The 20,046-nt window shown below is 39.5% G+C and overlaps 2 protein-coding genes across 2 annotated transcripts in view; both read right to left on the bottom strand.

Annotated features, from left to right (window-relative positions):
• The window catches only part of PRCP (prolylcarboxypeptidase), a 130,142-nt gene extending 115,193 nt beyond the window's left edge, over positions 1 to 14,949 (bottom strand). Inside the window, exon 1 of the mRNA XM_047754077.1 lies at positions 14,929 to 14,949. The gene's annotated coding sequence lies outside the window, so the exon portion shown is untranslated. The remainder of the gene's footprint in view (positions 1 to 14,928) is intronic.
• Positions 9,000 to 20,046, bottom strand: part of RAB30 (RAB30, member RAS oncogene family) — a 93,979-nt gene continuing 82,932 nt past the window's right edge. Inside the window, exons 4-5 of the mRNA XM_047754079.1 lie at positions 14,929 to 15,112; positions 9,000 to 10,824 (exon numbers count right to left, since the gene is read on the bottom strand). Of these exons, the coding sequence (XP_047610035.1) occupies positions 10,574 to 10,824; positions 14,929 to 15,112 (435 nt within the window). The 3' untranslated portion in view covers positions 9,000 to 10,573. The remainder of the gene's footprint in view (positions 10,825 to 14,928; positions 15,113 to 20,046) is intronic.

The following is a 20,046-nucleotide window of genomic DNA, read 5'->3' on the forward strand; positions in this document are numbered from 1 at the left end:
CCTCCTGGTCTTTGCTGCGTATGACTTACTAAGTCATATTAGAATCATATGAAATTGCCAATATCTGATTTTGACTTACAAAACAAAATTTCGTGTGGTTCAAATTAATATTATTAATAGAACACTTAAAACCACAGCATATGTAAATTCAGAAGAGAAATTTCTGCAAAAAATTTTTGCAGAAAATATCTTTTCTTGGCCACGCCTGCAGCATGCAGAAGCTCCCGGGCCAGGGATCAAACGCATGCCACCACATCAACCCAGGCCACTGCAGTGACAATGCTGGATCTTTAACCCACTGAGCCATATGGGAACTCCCAGAAAATATCTTTAAATGAAGCTGCTAAAAGAGCAAAATTATTATTACTTACATTATTTCTGGATTATTAATTAGAGTCTCATACCAACTGTAGAGAAACTATCACTGGACAAGAACAAAATTATAGTGATTTTGTCAAGTTCAATACTTTATGAATGCTAAATGATAATGTCAAATAATGTCAAATACATACTGCCTATGGTCAGTTAACTAAGAATACCATGCCAGGAAGCCCAAGGTCGTAGTGTGCTTCCTTTGTTATCCTGTTAACTCTACTTCGTTCCATGACCTACTGTACGGACTCTTAATCCCTCAAATGCATATCCCAAGGCAGAGGGTGAGAAACAAGGGGATGAGTTTCAGGAAAAGGTGCAAATCTGTGACTCTGGCAGTGGAGGTGGGAGACATCTAAAAGCAGATTTCTGCCCTATAGTATATGCTCAATAAATGGTGAATAAATTAATAGGTGAAAGAATGAGGGCCTTATTAGTAATGATAAGAGGTCCCATCCCTAATTATGAAATAATATTTTAATGGTTAAAATATTTAAAGATATTTTAAATGATATCTTTAAAAAAGTAGAACCATATAAAATGTGTTTTAGGACTTCCCAGTGTGGTGCAGTAGGTTAAGAATCCAACTGCAAGTGGCATGGGTTGTGGTGAAGGTGCAGACTCAATCCCCAGCCCAGTGCAGTGGCTTGCTGCAGCTGTGACATAGATGGACGTTGCGAATCAGATTCAATCCCTGGCCCAGGAACTTCCATATGCTGAGGGTGTGGCCATTAAAAAAAAATGTTTTAGCCAGGTCTTTTTTTTTTTTTTCTTTTGGTCGCACCCACAGCATGTGTAAGTTCCTGGGCCAGGGACTGAACCCACTTCACAGCAGCAACCCAACCCACTGCAGTGACAAAGTGACAATGCCAGATCCTTAACCTACTGTGCCACAAGGGAATTCCCAGCTGGGTCTTAAAGATATCTAGTGTCCAGATTTTGTAGTTGGGAAAATTAAGGCTTGAAATTAAATGATTAACCCAAAGTCACACAGCTTCTCAGTGTCAGAACTAGAACTAGAATTTGACTCCTGTTTCTCAGCATAATACACCTTCTAATATGATAGGATAAAGCATCTTTCTTACCATTAGAAAAATCAGCATATAATTTTCACATCCTGAATACAGCAGAAGAGTCTTATTTAGTGTTATAATTGGAGGAGGCCTTAAAGATTACTCAGTCTAGGCTCTATTTTACGGGGGAGAAATTCATGGTGCAAAATGTTAAATGCTTTGTCTAAAGTTAGCCAGTTAGAGAATCGCCATTGAAACTCAAATCTCCAGATGCCCAAATCCAGAGCACATTCTACATCAGGCTGAAGACAGAGTGTACTCAAAGCTTATCTGCTTCTTACATACTTTGATGGCACATGATTGTCCAAATGTGGGCAACAGGAAATGTTTATTTATATACAAGTACATGGGAAAGCAATTTCCATTCATCTTTTTAAAAAATCTGTTACAAATAAAAAGTTATTAATACATTCATCCTTTGCACACAAAATACATTCTTTTTACTTGTACTCTCAGTATGAATTATTTCTTAATAATAAAAACCAAAGCTACAATGGACAGTCAAGTGTTTTGGCAATTTGACAATCTTTTTTCAAGAAGGGAAATCCGAACTTTAAAAGACAGTCAATATACATAAAGGAAATTATATATTAAAAGTGCTCCTCCAGTGAATCCTAGAAGATTAAATGAGTGCTGCTCTCTAGCGCGATTTGTAGCCGTCCTTTCAAACAACGCAGAGGATTTAGAAATTCTCTATGTGATGACAACTCAATTTCTACAAGACTGAAGCAGTCTTCATGAATGATAGGCTCATAGAAAGATTCTTACAGACATATTAGGGAGTTAGCCATTATTCAGGAGTCTCCTAATTGACCCAATGATCTAAGATGATAAGTTGCACTCTCTAAGTAGATTTGAAGAGGTTCTGCTTAAATGAACACAAGTGACTTGATTTGCTGGACTAACTGCTTCAAAAGGAGAATGTTAAAACATATGCCCACATGGAAAGCTTATACACAAATACTTATAATAGCATTATTTATAATAGCCAGAAAGTGGAAAATAACCCAAGTGTCCATCAAATGATGAATGGACAAGTAAAATGTGGTACATATATACATACAATGGAATATGCTTTAGCCATAAAAAGAATGTACTGATTCATGCTACAACATGAAACATGCTATAACACAAAATTTGAAAATATTATGCTAGAAGCTGGACACAAAAGAGGATGTACCATATAATTCTACTTATATGAAATGTCCAGGATAGGTAAATCGGTAAAGAGAAAATAGAGTAGTGTGGCTAGTTGCTGATGGGGAAGCAGGGAGAGAGACTGCCAATGGGTACAGAATTTCTCTGGGAGATGATGAAAAGTTAGATAATGGTGATGGTTGCACAACTTTGTGAAAATACTAAAAAAACACTGAATTGTATACTTTAAAGGGATGAATTGTATGGTGTATGAATTATATCTTAATTTTGAAAAGAGAAACTGCAACTCCATTTTAAAATACTTTGCTCAGATTCCTGTTCCCTCTCCCTCTTTTCAATGTTGGTTGAAGTTTTCAAACAATCACCTTTCTACAGAATGTTCTCAGTTAACTGCACTCAGGTCACCATTGGCTTGTATTTTTCTAACGGGCATTTTATTTTTTAAAAAACACATAAGACATAATACAGCATACTGTTAATATCTGCATATTAACATTTAAAATCAAGTATTTTGCTTGTGTTGAAGCTAACAGTTAGATTTTATACACCTGTGTTTTCAGATATTACTGAGAATCTATGCTTGAAACCGACAACCAATTAAGAGTTGAGTTCATAAGATCTGATGATGAACTTGTTTGTTAAAACTATGTGTATGTTAAAGATCCATGTTTCAATGGAAAGAGACAGAAAAATGGAAGTCAGGGATTCTCTAAGTCTTCATAAAACAACTTCTCTAAATATCTTAATGAGCTGCTGAGAAGACCTCCAGAATTATATATTTTGTATTTTATGTTATCCCTATACTAAAAGTCATGCATTAAAATGTAAGCAATGATATATAAGGGGCACACTTTTTCCCTTTAGATTATCAAAAATCTTTCTTTATTATTTAAAATTTTGAGCAAAGGCTTTTTTGCTGAAAACAGCAATTTTACTCACTTACATTTTTGTAAGTGTATTTACATAAATATATTTATGTAGCTCCCTTACATATCATCAAAGAAGCCCCAACCATCTGGTATGTCTAGAGGACACTTCAGTGAGCAGAAATTAGAAGCCAGCATTCCAGTCATTTGAAATTTTCTACAACAGGAATATGAAAGCCCCAACACGCCTTAAAGGGATAAAAGGATTCACCCCCAAATTTTTTTTTGATAAATCTACTGACATTCATTGTCAAGTAGCCTATAAGAAAGTTCCACTAACCTTCTTCAATTGTATAGGACAAGAGGATATTTGTTCTTAATGATTACTTTCCAGAAAGCAGTATGTTTAGCAGCTGTTTTTCAGAAGGCTTATCAAGTTTTGCTATTGTTATTTAATCCAGGCATAACTATGTAAACTTAAAAGCTGTGCACCATTCAACCGACTAGTAACAAATTATCCTAGCAGATTCTTACCTTTTGTTATTCTGTGCATGATTTCTTGCATTATTAGGCATTTGGTATTTCAATTTTTATTTCAGAACTTAATGCACATGCAGAAAGGGAAACCTTGCTAAATTTAGGTGTTGAGAATTAATGTCTAACTATTCTCATATATGAGAATAATGTCATATATGAAATTAAATTCTAAAAGCAGATGACAAAACTGGGATGAATGACTCCATTTTTACCAAGAGGAGAAAACAAGAGCCACACAACCAGAATAATTCTTCAAAAGCACACTTGGTTACCAATTATATGTTAACTAAAGAAGGAAATACATAGATAATTGAAGAGTTAATTAGATTAAGCTTGTGATCCACATCTGATATCAATAAGAAGCTAAGCATTTATAAATACCTAGCTTGATATTCCCCAAGGGAACAATAATTATCACCTTAATGTGCTTTTTCTGACTGTCAATTAAAAAAAATGAGGCAAAAGGGCAATAATAAACAGCAAACATGGCCCCTTAAAAAGACAAGATCAACCCATTTTTCTTATGGAAAATGGGGTCAGGAAGAAAGAGGTTTAAACTGCACTCTGAGGTATTTCAGTAATAAGGTTAAGTTTCCTGATAATGAGTTTATAATCCTGGAATTACACATTGGGAGAAACGGGAGAGAATAACCCCCCCTTTTTTTTTGCCCCCGCTGGTTGAACCCACAGCATGCAAAAATTCCCAAGCCAGTGATCAACTCTCACCACAGCAGTACAATGCCAGATCCTTAACCCACTGAGCCACCAGGGAACTCTGAGAATAGCTTTCTTGAAGTAAAGAAGTGGAGTCTCTTGGGTAACAATTATGCCCTAAGACAGAAGAATAGATGACTTTGTGTTAAGGCCCTTTCAGAAATGGAGCTCTTTTTGAAGTAGGGGGATTCTTTGTTTTGTTCTAAGGATGTATTTTTGTATTAGACCATCGAAATCTACTCCTGAGAGAGAAAAGAACTAATATTTGAGTGCTGTTTACCAACTCTGTACTTTCAATTTATCTAATTTTCACAGTAATCCAGACAGGTATTATTAGTTTATCTTGTGGATGAGGAAACTTTTTTTTTTTTTTTTTTGCTTTTTTCAGCTGCACACATGGCATATGGAAGTTCCCAGACGGGATCAAATCCAGGCTGCATCTGCAACCTACGCCACAGGGGAAGCAACACCGGATCCTTAACCCACTGCATGGAGCCAGGGATTGAAAGAGCTGACCTCTGTTCTTTTAAAATCATTTCCAGATCACGTTTTTTCCAAGAGAATCAAACCAACTAACCAAATGTCATGTGAGATTTTTCCAAAATAGATCTTGGGGATTGCTTTATGCCAGTGACCACCAGCTCACCTATGATAGGAGCTGCAAAACTTCATGTCGGTATATTTATGGAATCTTTAACTGAAGATTTTACTCTGCTAAAAAGACCTATCCTGAAACTCTGAAGATACCAATTAGTTACTGAAACTGAGCCTGGCCTGTGTTTGGCAAATAACAAATACATAATTTCCATGATTTCATGTAACTTCTATTAAAAACAATACCTGTTTAATCTTTAACTCAAGAATCAGTTTGTGATTTCAACAGGACGTCAACAAATGGACTGGCAAAGCAATCCCAGCCTAGGGCATAATGGCAAGCCAGGCTCTTCACCTAATGACATGTAATCAACTTCCTTCCTATAGGATTGGACGCACTTTGGGCAGAAGAGCGAAGCTTAAAAAAAAAATCATTAGCTCTGGGTCACAGATATTTAATTCAACATGTTTTGAGGAGCATATTACTGCAACATAGAATTTTAATAGGTCATCTGGTCTACCCCAACAAATGCTGGGATCGTCTCCACATCATTTTGCTAAGTTCTTATCTAGCCTTTGCTTGACAGAGACTATCACCTAGAGCAGCCCCTTCCCTGGTGAAACAACTTTTTGAGATGTTCTTCCTAGCATGAAGTTCAAATAGAGGCCTGATGACCTCTATTCTGTGGGCCTCATTCTACCCCTTTGAATCAGAGTCTTGCTCTCTTGTACTAACGATATGCCTCTCTCTTTCCCAAACCACATTTCCCCAAATCCTTCAAATATTCTTCAACCGTCTTCAATTTTAAACTCCTTCACTATCTTCATTATGCCTCAATTTATTTTGAAACTATGGCTCCCCAAAATGACTGCAATGTTCTAATGTCATCTCCCTTGCTCTAACATTATTATACTCATGAGCTATTAGAAGAGAAGAGAATTTCTTAACTCAGTATGCTGTCTCCCCAGTGTGAAGAATGTAGGGGAAGGCAGTTTTCCCTCCAAACACAAATTGGCTCATGTCACAGATACAAAATCCAAAAAAAAAAAAAAAAAAAGGACAAAGAAAACACATCCCTCTCTTATCCCAAAATTGGTGTTCAACCATACTCATATGTGGAGCACATTCTGTCAGAAGGATGAGATACACGTTTTTTCACTGCTTTTGATTTTCTGGTTAAGTCTCAAGAGTATTAGAGTTGCATTAAAACACACCTGTCAGGGCCATGGTTGAGGAGAATAAGTAATCAGTTGCAGGTGAACAGAAATTCTAGAGGCGTTCCCTTGTGGTGCAGCAGGTTAAGGATTTGGTATTGGGGTCGCTGCTGTGGTGTGGATTCCATCTCAGGCTCAGGATCTTTTACATGCCATGGGCGCAGCCAAAAAAAAAAATCTACAAAAAAGAATGTATAAACCCTAGAAGACCTCTTCCAGAGGCTAAGCAGAGGTCACTAAAGTACTTGTGATCATGAAATACAGAGAGTTCTGCAGGATAAAGAAACATCTTTAACAAAATCTTTAACACCATTGGTTTGATACTTGGGGGAAAAAAATAGTCCTGTCTGATTATAATATGATCTCATTTATGTAGCGTGGTTTATTTTTTTTAAAACGATGTTTTCATTTTAGTCAGAGGACCAATTCAAAAATCACTTGCAACTGATATTTATCCAGAAAGACTCATTTACTGAAAGTGGATGCTGGGCCTGGGAAAAATTATGGGTTAGCTCAAAGGGTAAATGAGGCAAATCATTATCTAATACTGGAAGTCACCAGTGTCCTCCAAAGGCATACGCTCATGAACAGAAGAAAAAAGAAGAGTCCAGGCCTTGTTAAACTCTGCCTCCTCTCTCCAACAAGTCTAAACTGCTTAAAATAAGTAACCCCAATTCAAATATTTTATTATGGTCAGTGGTTTTTACCTTTCTTAGCAAACTCTCACTCAGAAATTGACACAAGGTCAAATCAATCCATTTCACTTTCATTTTTGGTTATTGATTCTTTACTCAGGAAGAGGTGCTAATATGAAATGACTTTAAAAAAGAGGGGGGGAAAAAAAGCCAGGAAGAGCTAATGGCCTACTCCAAGTAATCCACAGAAAGGATGATATGGCCCCATATAATCAAATTTAAATGTTAACATAATTCAGTACATCTAACAAAAGCATATAAAGGAATAAAAAGCCTTGCACAGGTAAGGGAGAAAGCCTAAAATCCTTCGAGGATGCAGTCTATATGGAGCCATATCATTCATATGAGCGAGCTATGTGATTTTACAGATTCTCCAAACCTGACTCTATGACATGAATATGATGCATTGGGAACTGAAAAGTTTTGCCATATATTAGGTAACTTTATTTTAAAAAAGGAAAAGATCTCATCAAATGGAAGCAGGCATGGTCTCTGGTAGTCTTATGAGTCAGATTAAGCCAAAGTGAGTTATGAAAAGTAACCCTCTTCTTCATCAACCAATAAAAGAGAATTCATTTTTATTTAAGAAGGCTTGTCTTAGCAAATACTACCATGACAAAGGTGAGTAGGCAAACCATTAAGGTTAGATCCTGGCCTGGGTTAAGATCACCCCATTTAATTAGTGTCCTTTCTCAAGTTCTATTTGAGAAATTTGTTTAACCAGAAAAGCTCCTCTTGGCACTTAAGTCATTTATTCCACTAATATTTATTAAGCACCTACGATATTGTCAGGGCTTGTTCTCAGACTTGAGCTTCATCAGTGAACAAGTGTCCAGAAGGCCTAACCTAAAACTCATACAACTAAGAGAACAGCCAAGAGAAAAAAAGAAACAAAGCCCTACATTCTCCTGTGTCCTTGCCTACACGCCATGGATAGGTCACAGAAAGACTAGGAAGAGTGAGAGGGAAGAAAGGGCTCAAGGGCAGAGCTCTCTAATCCCCTTCTGAGTCTGGCCCAGGGTGGATAAAGAAGGCTGAGGCCTAGGAAATAAGAATTTCAGAACGCAGGCATGGCCCTAAGACCTGTTCTTGTATCGCTAAATCTGCCCAAACTAACAATGTTCTATTCCCTAAGCACATAAAACAACTTTATTTTCAGTACACTTGCTGCTGTGAGACAAAGTTCAATCATGACATGCTGGGGACACTGGATGTTTGCCCCAAAGGAAGATGATAAACCTCAACTTAGGAACATTTCCTCACCATTTAAAAAGGGTTCTTCTGCCCACTTTGATTAACGTGTTTTCTGAATACCTTTCACTCGCTCACTTGGTGGGGAAAATGGGGAGGGAAAGGTGACATGATAAATTATTTGGGTTGGTGTTTCTTAAAATGACATTTCTTTCCTATAGAGAGAGATTCTAAAATTAAAAAAAAAGAAAAAGCCATTTGACCTCTGGGATCTCTCTCTTACCCACAGGATCACGACAACCGTGCTGAGGCCAGCCATAAGTAGCAGTCCCTTAATATGTATGGTCTCCATGTGCAAATGATGGGTGACTCTGAAACCTGCTCCAGGAACACTAGAAATGCTTCACCAATACCGTGTCTCCACATGACTCATTGCTTTAAAACTCAACAGCTTTTACACATCAACATATCAGGGCTGAGACTGCCACTGTCTACAGCAACAGGAATTACACATCATAGCCTCACCCCGTTACTCATCCCTTGGTTATGCTAAGCAACTAGCTACAGAAACATCGGACAGCATCAACAGCAAACAGGTTTAATTATCTTCCCAATGTGCATGAATATCAGTGAACAAACTAGAAGGTATCAACGTATGGCACTGAAGAAACAGTAACATATTCAGTAGCACGGCTTCCGTCTTGAGTTCTGCTTTTAAATTGGCTAAGTAAAGGCATATCATACACCTCCATTTGAATTGGAGATTTGCAGTAACACATGCATAGGAAGGGGAGGAAGGGAGTTAGGAGGAAAGGAGATTAAAAAAACAAAAACAAAAAAAAGGGGGGGGGGAGACGGGGAAAAAAGAGGAAAAGATAAAGAAATGGGAAACAATGTATGGTCATGAGTCTGAGAGTAACATTATTATAGAAGATGACCAATGACTACAATCTGCTTCCACAAGCAGAAGTTTTCCAAGGTTATCACCGCAGATACAAAAATGGTTCGTGAGACTTTTCATCTGTTGCTATTCTCACTTACCATGCTAAAAACATCTACAAAATCCTAAGCCTTGGTCTGTCCAAGTTGGATAGTTCCAGGTCGTAAAAGATGTGACCTGCTATCAAGGACTGTGCTCTGCTTGGAACTCTGCACTGCAGTCCATTATTCCACAGTATTTTGGTCAGATTGGGTCTATTTTCTCATACTATTCATGAAGTCTTTTATAGTAGAGTATCAACCATTCTTTTTTTTTTTTTTTCATTTTTCAAACTTTTTCATTTACTTAGAGGGCAGGAAAGATGGGAGAATGGAAGAATAAAATGGTAGAGGTTTAGAAGGGAACATGAAAGGAAATTATTCTCTTTTCCAACAAATCCAGCCTCGAAAAGGTCATACTGAAATTTTGAGAAAGAGTGCTGATTCATGGACTTCTTTTTTTTTTTTTTTTATTTCTAGGTAATGTATTTAAGGACATCAACGTATTAAAACGTTTGGTCTGAAAGAGTGGATTCATTAGCACCAAAAGGAGTCATGGAGCTTGTATCTATTATTAAAACGATGATTGTTAACTGTTGTCATGGGTAAAGGTTTCGTTTCATTTTCACATCCCAAAGTTCTTGAAAGTGCCCGTGGAAAAGAGAAATAACACTTTTCAAAATCTCCATGGAGTCATCAATATGCACCACAGAGAGAGGACTTGGCCTTCCCAGTTTTGGTTTATCTGGTAGATAAAAAAACCCCAGGGCCCCCAGAAGCCCTAAAGAGCAGTCCCCACATGCACCCACTGACGTGCAGGAGGGATCTCTACAGTGCACTGCCCCATGGACTGTGTTCAGGAATGCGTTTTACTTGCTTTTTTACTAAAAAAAAAAGAAAAAAAGAAAAAAAAAAAGCAACATGCTCTGCAGATCACGGAGTGCCTAGTGCAATTTTCTCCTTGATCCAACTCCAGACTGCAAAAGGGTGAAACCATTATGTGTTCTGCTAATGCTGGCCTGTGGATGAGGCCCTCGGCCTGCCATGCTTTGTAAGCTCAGGAGCCCACAGGAGTCAGAAGGTCCCAGAGCGGGAGCCAGAGTCAGCGCCAGATCTCTCCAGCAATTCCGGGCCCATCAGGGCAGCTGCTGTTTCCTCTTGCTTCTCCTTGCCTCCGCCTTCAGTTGAAATTACAACAAGTCAAATAGCTGATGCTTTTTCCTTCTCCAGGTAAGGGTGAGGATACATTGTTCACAAGCGTGTTCTGCCTGGCTTCACTGATGAGGCGGCATGCTAAGTCAAGGAAGAGTTTCTCCACGTTATCGGATTCCTTGGCTGAGGTCTCCAGGTAATACATGTCCTGAGCTTCTGAGAATTCTTCAGCTCTCTGCTGGGAGACCTCTCTCCTTTCAGCCAGATCGATCTTGTTGCCTAAAACAGCGGTAAAGTCAAAGAAGGCATCGTCATTTGACTCTTTTGCAAGTTCGGAAACATCAAGATTCAGCTCCGCATTCGAAGTCAAATCAGACAGATGGGCAAGTAAAGCAGAACAAGTGTGACTGTGATTCCTGGACTGTTTGTTTTAAAATACCAGGGCCATTTGTAATAACAAAGGACTGGAAACAACCTGAATGTCCATCAGTTGGGCACTGGCTGAACAAACTACGTTACATCCGTAGGTGTGTAAAGCAGCAAGGAATATCTTTATAGCCTCCCACAGAATGAGACATTAGGATATATTAAGCAAATAAAGCAAAGTAGAAAAAAGTGTATATAATATACAACTGTCTAAGAAAAAAAGGATGAAAAAAATACATTCAGTTTATCCGCTTATTTTTTTTAAGGAGAGAATAAAACAAAATTTTAATTTTAAACATAATGGTTACCCATGAAAAGGAGCAAGGTTGAGGGATGAAAACCAGACCTCTCTAAATATACTTTGTTTTATAGCTCTGACTTCAGAACATTATCAATGTCTTATGAGATTATACAGTTCATATGAAATTAAATATAAAAAGCACTTCCTAAAACTGAAAGCAAAATTAAACAAATGAGCCTGTTTATCACAAAGTGATGTCATCACACAGAGAGGAACCACTTCAGGTGAGTTTAAGATAACTTAACCAGTAATTTAGCCAGGCATCCCCAGTGGCATATATCCCAAGGACAACGAGAACTGAAGGAAAAAGTGCTGAACTGTTGCAGTAATCATCTTGTTGGTGGCGGTGCTGACATTATTATTCTGGGGCTGCTATACATATTACAGGGGAGAAGGCAAATCAGTAATTATGCCATGGCACTGGGGTAGGGAATTCTGGCACAGGAGAAAGGAAATCCAGTTATAAGATTAATGAGGTTGAGTGAAATTTCTGTAGTCATGAATTACAAACGGAAGTATCAGTGAGAATCATTCATGGTGTTATTTTATCTTTAAAAAAACTGTCTCCTTCTAGTCTGGAAATCTGACAAAGGTGATATGTCAACTGTGTCACACAGCAATGTTGTTCACGGTAAAAGTGACCCTTGATTGATCAGTTCCAACTGGCCTGGGAATCCCAGGTAGAATTATAAATATCTAACAAGAGAGCCTTAACTTTGGGCTTCCCTGAGGGTGGTGATTCTTCATTTGAGGAGACCCTGAAAGTTAGGCCTACTGGGATGTTACAAGAAAGACTGGCTTCTATGGGGGCATTGAGGCTTCTAGCCAAGACACATCCTGCACCTGCCTGAAATGAGCCTTTTTTCCTCAGACTGGAACTGTCCCAGGAGGTCCTGGACAGGTCTGAGGACCACTATGAGGGCTGTTTCCACTGAAGAGGAAGCATGATGCTGACCTGGTGTGTTTCCTGTCCTGTATCCTCCTAAGTGACTGTGATGCCCTGTGGCCAATGGTAGCCTTGTGAGTCAAAATGTTTAACAGAGCCTAATAAGGTAACCCCCTGTGGATGCTACAGGACTCCACACACACACACACACACACACACACACACACACACACACAACACACACACACTAGCTCTGTCCACTGAAGAGCCTAAATGCCATCACCGATCACCCAGTAAAGATGATTCCTATCACCTTGTAGCCTCTAAATACAACTTCTCATTGAAAAGAAAGAGTGTCTTTTCCAGGTCTGGGGCAGGAAATGCATCAGGTGTGCCTGGAACACTCATACCAGAAAGCAAGAAAAGGATCGAAGATTCCTGGGTTATGTCAAAAGGACCCAGGAGCCCATGTGAGGAAGCTGCCAGTGTCAAAGTTCGAACGCCTGGGGCATCAATAATAATAATTGCAAGGGACTAAAATATATCAAATATGTAAAAATCTGTGACAATATTCGAAATGTAAATAAAACGTCAAGAGTTACTTTTGGAAGACTGAGGAACCAACACAATACTTGGAAAAGCGATAAATGAAAGAATCAAGCATTTTTCTTGAATATCCTATGAGAACTTTCTCTCTGAATACCAACTATGAAGTGTATTTGCTAAAATGAAAAACAAACAAACAAACAAAACCCTGAATCTGACCAGGCTCTAAATTTACCCACAAACCTGTGAGAAATACAGGTGATAGAGCAACATATCAAATGATACCACAGGGGTGAAATAACAAAATTCAAACTTGAAAACTCCACAGGATAAACAAATGGTTTAACAGATTCCCAGGGAGCAAAAATGGAGGGGAAACTTAATAGCTAAAAGGAGAATTAAAAGATATAAAATTAATTATAACACGTGGATCCTCTTTGGATCTTCAAATACATTTTTTTCACATAAAAGTTGATCAAGGAAATTTGAACATTGCCTAAATTTTTGATGCTATTAAGAAATTAATATATTTTTAGGTGTGAAAATGATATTGTGGTTAGGTTCTCTTTTTTTAAAAAAAGTATCTTTTAGAGACACACACTGGGAGTTGCCTTGGTGCACAGTGGGTTAAGGATACGGCCTTGTCACTGCAGTGGCTCAGGTCACTGCTGTGGCATGAGTTTGATCCCTGGCCTGGGAACTTCCACATGCTGTGGGCACAGCCAAAAAAAGAGAAAGATACACAATGAAATAGTGTAAATTGAGTCAATATGCCATCTGAAATTTGCTTCACAGTAATGTGAAGGGGAGGGCAGACAACTGATAGGGAACAAGTAAAATAAGACCGGCTATGAGTTGATAATTTTCAAAGCTGAGAGATGTGTATGTGGGGATTCATTAGACTATTTTCTCTATTTTGCTTACGTTTAAAATTTTCCGTAACAAAAAGTTAAAAAAAAAAAAAAAGAAAGCCAGGGCCACTTTCATACTGAACCAATTACATCCCCTCATATCCTCATTTCACTTCCCTAGACAGAATCCCAAGTAGCAGTGCTCTGACTCAAGTTTTCGAGGGCTTTCCGTGGAACAGAGAGCAAAGCCCAAGTCCAGAGTGGAGGACTTTCAAGCTCTTCACGGTAAAGGTTCTTCTGTGTGCAGGAGGGTTTTTAGGACAGAGCCTGGAGCACTCTCTCTCACAGAGAGAGTCAGATACTTAAGCCAGCTGCCTGAAGGAAGAATCCAGCAATTTGTTACAAGCCAGCACATCACAGTTGGACACACACAGGGTTTGGAGTCAATCTTACATGCTGTGCGACCCTGGGCAAAGAACTTCACCTGTCTGGGGAGCCTTGCTTTCCTCAACAATAAATGTGAGCTCATGACACCTAATGTTCCTAATATGATTCCTGGTACACATATGCTAGCTATAATGCTTTTTCTAAAGTGTTGTTTGTTTAGTTTACCATTAACTATGATTTGTAATTTAATGTTTCTGAGGTTTTTTAAGCGGATTTCCAAAATTCAGGTCCTTCTAGAATACACAGTAATGTTCCTTCTTAGGAGAAAAAATTTAACAACCATATCTTATTAACATTTTTTCCATCACCACTAGAAGATTTTTAATAATCTGGTCCATTTCACTGCAATTCCATTTTTAATGGGTTTATTCGTTACCACAGAAAAAGCAGAAAACTGTGGCTTATTTTCCGCTTTTTCCCCATACTAAATAGAGGTTCTACTCTCTTACAAGATGAAACTGCAGAATTTCCCTTAGTGGATTCTTTCTGAAAATTAGAATTTTTTGAATTAGTATAAATGTAAGAAGGGAAAAACTAAAAAAAGTCCATTTTTTTAGGCAAAAAAATAATTGCTTCACTAATGAATTCTGTATTAACTTAGATATATTTTAATTCTAGACCAATTTCCATGATCTTGTAGTCGTATTTTTTTTAATGTCTTGCAGTCCACCTTCTTTCCTAGAGTCTGTACTAATAGGAAAATCAATCAGCAATATTTTCTATTTTACTTTTCTAAACCATCACCATGGAATAGAATCTATTTCATTTTCTCTTCAATTGCATTCAGAAGAACTGAATGAATTCATGACTGCATGAATTATAGAGCTGTTGACTATACTCTTGGAAGGTACCGAGGCACAAGCCTTGTGATTATAAATTCTCTGATGCTCATAAATCAATTTCCCTCCGGGTTCGTCTTTACTTACCAACTAGCACAGTGATGACCTTGTTGCTAGCATATTGTTCTATCTCCCGCAGCCACTCAGGAAGGCAACGGAAGGATTCCTCACAGGTTATGTCATAGGTGAGGATCAAGGCATTGGCGCTTCGGTAATAGCTCTGGGTGATAGACCGAAATCTCTCTTGACCTGCTGTGTCCCAGATCTGAAGCTGAAAAGGCATTAAGAGAAGCATCAGGTTGTAGAGGCAGAAAAGAACGCAAGCAATGATCTTGCTTTTGCTGAGACACAGAAACACCTTCATGCAATTAATTTCGTAAAATAAAATAATTTTATTTTCTGCCCTAAGAAAAAGGCACCCGGAGCTCCTGCTGTGGTGCAGTGGGTTAAGGATCCAGCGTTGTCTCTGCGGCAGCAGAGGCTCAATCACTGGCCTAGCTCAGTGAGTTAAGGATCTGGGGTTGCTGTAGCTCATGGTTGCAACTTAGATTCATTCCCTGGCTTGGGAACTTCCACATGCCAGGGCTGTGGCAAAAAAAAAAAAAGAAAGAAGGAAAGAAGGAAAGAAGGAAAGAAGGAAGGAAGGAAGGAAGGAAGGAAGGAAGGAAGGAAGGAAAGAAAGAAAGAAAAGAAAGGAAGGAAGAAAGAAAGAAAAGATAAGAAAGAAGAAAGAAAAGAAAGAAAGAAGAAAGAAAGAAAGAAGAAAGAAAGAAAGAAAGAAAGAAAGAAAGAAAAGAAGAAAGAAAGAAAGAAAGAAAGAAAGAAAAAGAAAGAAAAAGGCACCTATAATTAAAAGAAAAAAAAATTTGTTAGAAGTTTCTGATTAGAGGGACTTGCTTTATTTTGTTTTGTTTTTCTCACTCTGATAAATCATTCAGAGTTTCCCCTTTGTTCCTTTTTTAAAAAGGCATTTAGGGAGTTCCTGGTGTGGCACAGTGGAACCGAATCTGACTAGGAATCATGAAGTTTCAGGTTCAATCCCTGGCCTCGATCAGTGGGTTAAGGATCTGGCATTGTTGTGAGCTGTGGTGTAGGTTGCAGATGCGGCTTTGATCCTGCCTTGCTGTGCCTGTGGCGTAGGCCGGCAGATGTAGCTCCAATTCAACTCCTAGCCTGGGAGCCTCCATATGCCTCAGGTGCGGCCCTAAAAAAGCAAAAAAAAAAAAGGGCATTTAGTTTATTTAATAACTTTATAACAGGTGAAATTAAGAGCCACTGATGTAGCACAGCAGGTTAAGTATCTGGTGTTGTCTCTGCAGCAGCATGGGTTAGACCTCTGGCCCAGCATAGTAGGTTAAGGATCCAGTGTTGCCTAAGCTGTGATGCAGGTGGCTGCTGTAGTACAGATTCAATCTCTGGCCCAGAAAATCCCACATGGCACAAGTGCATCCAAAAAATTAAAATTAAAAAAATCAAAATTCAAATGAATATATTAAAATATCACTTTTGTTAATGAAAACAGGAACAACACCATGGCAGACAAAGAAAATAATTTCCTCCACCACTTGTAAGCTCTGTGACCTTGGCCAAGTCACTTAATCTCTTTGGGCTTCAATGGCTTCTTTATAAAGAGATTAATAATGTGCAAGCCTGCCAAAGTCATTTACCAGACCTAAAACTGATGGTTCTAACAACAAAGAAGGCAAAACACTTCTCGCTTCAACCTGAATTTCCCTGTGCAGAGCAGACTCCTGAAGGAGAACTGTTCCCCAGAGAGACCTTCTGAGTGCAGAACAAACCCGAGGCCCTGAGAAATAACATCAACGGTGAACTTCCCTTGTAATTGCATCAACTGCACATGGCACAGGATGCCTTCACCCTCATTAACAGAACATCATTTCCTCAGGGAAAACCTTCTAGAACCTTCAGATTAGGCAAGGTTCCCCATCCCCCGAAACTCCCCTATCATCTCTCCCTCACAGCACCTGACGCGCTTGAATCACTTATTTGTAATAACTTGTTCAATAACCACCTTCCTCACTAGACTGAAAGCTTCAGGAGGGGGGAAGGTGGGGTCCATTCTACTGGCAGTTATCCCCTCCACCAGATACAGCATCTGTCAAATAGTCAATGTTCAAATATTTATTCATGGTCTCATTTGATCCTTACAACAACCGTAAGGCAAGTTTATGCCTCCCTTTCATTAACAGGTTAGTCGCAAGGCTAGGACTCAGATGCCAGGCCTCCCGACTCCCAGCAGAGGACTCGGTCCATATGCCATGCTGCTCTGCTGCCGGAGACTGATTTAATGTCCATCTGCATCCGAGGAGGATGAGGCAGTCAGTGTCACCCTCTGTCCATACCAGCTTAGCTGAGGAGACCGATGAGTGACCGGTGGTCCCTGCCACCAATCAGAGGCACACAGGCTCTCCTTTGATTTGAGGGTGCAGCTGCCCTTTGATGATGTACATGAAAAGCCCGTGGAGGCTGAAGGCGACCATACAGATGTTACAGCTTTTGCCAGGACAAAAGCTATTTCTCTTCTCAGCCTCAAACCTAGAGATATGGTTCCTCTATGCCCGCATGTGCCTTAGGACAAAAGACTATTATTTTAATGCCACACTGAGACGCAAAAAACACTTGTGATTGGATTTAATACGGCCAATCATTAGAAATCAGTATGTTCTCATGACTGGCCCATCTTGAGAACAGCTTTGAGAAGTAAAACCACTGAAATATCTTCTAGAATTGCAATTATATGTCTTGGCCAAGATGTAGGCTGCTTTCTCAAGGGGTGGGGGCCACCTGTTGTTAGCCTCATAGTTCATTCTTGAGAAGATCCATATTCCTTTGCCTTTACTATTCAACTTGGTCTCACTATTCTCTCCGCACTTCATTTGATCTTTTTCAGCATGGATAGATCAGTAATGGATGCAGAACACTGCGCTAAGCATAGGGAGGACACAAAGATAAATAAAGCATGATCCCTGATCTCAAAGAGCTCATAGTACAGAGAGGACTAACCATAGTAAAATATGAGGTGCTCTATGGGGCCAGCAGGAGAAGGGTCTCCTGGTGTCGGTCTTATGTCCATCAATTTATGTTCTCAATACCACAACCCTGGGCTTTCTAATCACTGTCACCTCCAGCACGGGGCTGTGCCATTGTCCACTCTTCTCTGCACCACCACTTGTACCTCCATTGCCCCACTGCTACAATAACATACAACAATCACTGGCTTACTAGGGTGCCCCTTGTTAGACTGAGTTCTTTGAGGAGAAGAGCTGCCTCTTATTTAACCTCATACCCTCAGTGCCTTCCTAAAACAGCCCATGGTTCGTGGTGGACACATCTGAATGATGGCTAACTGATTCAGCAAAGGCTGGTGGAATCACAAAGGAAGGATTGATTCATTTTGCTTAAATGATAGCAGACTATTAAAAAAGGCCTCCCAGATAAAATGTTGGAGCAAGATGACAGTAATTAACTCAGGAGCAAAGATGCTTTACCTCACACAGTGCCTGGCACAAAGCATCTACTCTACCATAAGATGGTTGGATGAAACAAATGGTTGAAAGAGCAAATACATGTGCATATTTTCAAGGCTTTCCTAGCTGTGCAATATATACCTGATGAGAGGCAAATCCAGGAAATCTATTTCTATTATAATTAATCTCCTAAAGTTAAAATGTTGTAGACTGAGCTTAAAGATTTGCTTATTCCTCATTAATTTATGATAGGCTTAAAAAAAATCAATGGACAGGAGAAAATTCTATATACGTTTCAAGTATATTTTCTACCCAAGGTCACCGTCATAATGCAGACTACTTTAAGAGAGGAGCCTCTTCCTCAGCTTTGCCTCTGCTGACTTGGCACTAAGCCTTAATAACTACGAGAATCTTTCGGGTTTTTTTTGGGCCACACCTGCGGCACATGGAAGTTCCCAGGCTAGGGGTCAAATCAGAGTTACAGCTGCCAGCCTATGCCACAGCCGCAGCCACAGCAATGTCAGATTTGAGCCATGTCTGCAACCTAGACCACAGCTCATGGCCAAGCCAGATCCTTAACCCACTGAGCAGGGCCAGGGATCAAACCTGCATCTTTATGGATACCAGTCGGGTTCGTCACCACTGAGCCACAACAGGAACTCCAGCTACGAGAATCTTTCTAATACCTCTGATGAGCTGCCTTTGATCCTGGGAGCCACCCTAGAAAGAACGGGATTTGTAGGGGAGACTAAGGGAGGATGATGAGAAGTCAGGAGAGAAACTGGGGTTCTGGTCCTCACTAGGTGGCTGATCCTGCACAAACCACTCTTGGATTCTCTTCCCATTGACTCTATGGGGCCCTGAGAAAGCCTGAAAACTCTCAGCAAGAAGGTACTTAACTCTCACAAGAAGAGCTAAATATTAAAGAACACCAACAATAAGAAAACAACCATTTCCTTAAGTGAAGCGTGGACTGCCTTCCTCACATGTCCAAGTGTTAACGAGACCCTTGGATTAATGTGGTTGAAGACGGTCATTTGGGATCTTGATTCTACATATATGGCGAGAAAGGATCACAGGTAAATTCATTAGGACTGGATTTGGGAGATCAGTAAACTCTCACTTCTTACAGATGAAGGTCCAGAGGCCCAACGTGATGATAGGAACGGGAACTGTGCTGTGATACAAAGATGAGTGAGACATAAACCTTGTTCTTGGGGAGCCAGTGGTCTTGTGGTGGAGTCAGATGGTAAAGGTGGGTTTTAGGAGTTCCCACTGTGGCGCAATGGGGTTAGCGGCATCTCTAGAGCACTGGTTCACAGCACAGCACTGGCCCAGCACAGCAGGTTAAGGATCCAGCATTGCCACAACTGCAGCTCGGATCTGATCCCTGGCCTGGGAACTCAACATGCTGTGGGGTGGCCACAAACGAAGAAGAAGGAAAAAAGATGGATTTTAGCTGAATGTAGTTAAGTACTTCAAAATGAGGCTGTGGTTCACAGACAGTGGAATAAATGTAATACCTAGACCTGGGGATTCAGGAAAGAAAAATAAGCTTGTTCTTTAACAATGGGGCTAATCTTATTCACTGCTATTTAATCCCAGGGCATAGGGTACATAGTAGGTACAAAAGTTTCTAATCAAAGGAATGAACTCATATGTATATGTGCATATAAATGAGAAGCACCAGCATGTGGAGATAAAATACCTGAAACAG

Source organism: Phacochoerus africanus, chromosome 11, assembly GCF_016906955.1.
Source record: "Phacochoerus africanus isolate WHEZ1 chromosome 11, ROS_Pafr_v1, whole genome shotgun sequence".
Classification (NCBI taxonomy): Eukaryota; Metazoa; Chordata; class Mammalia; order Artiodactyla; family Suidae; genus Phacochoerus; species Phacochoerus africanus.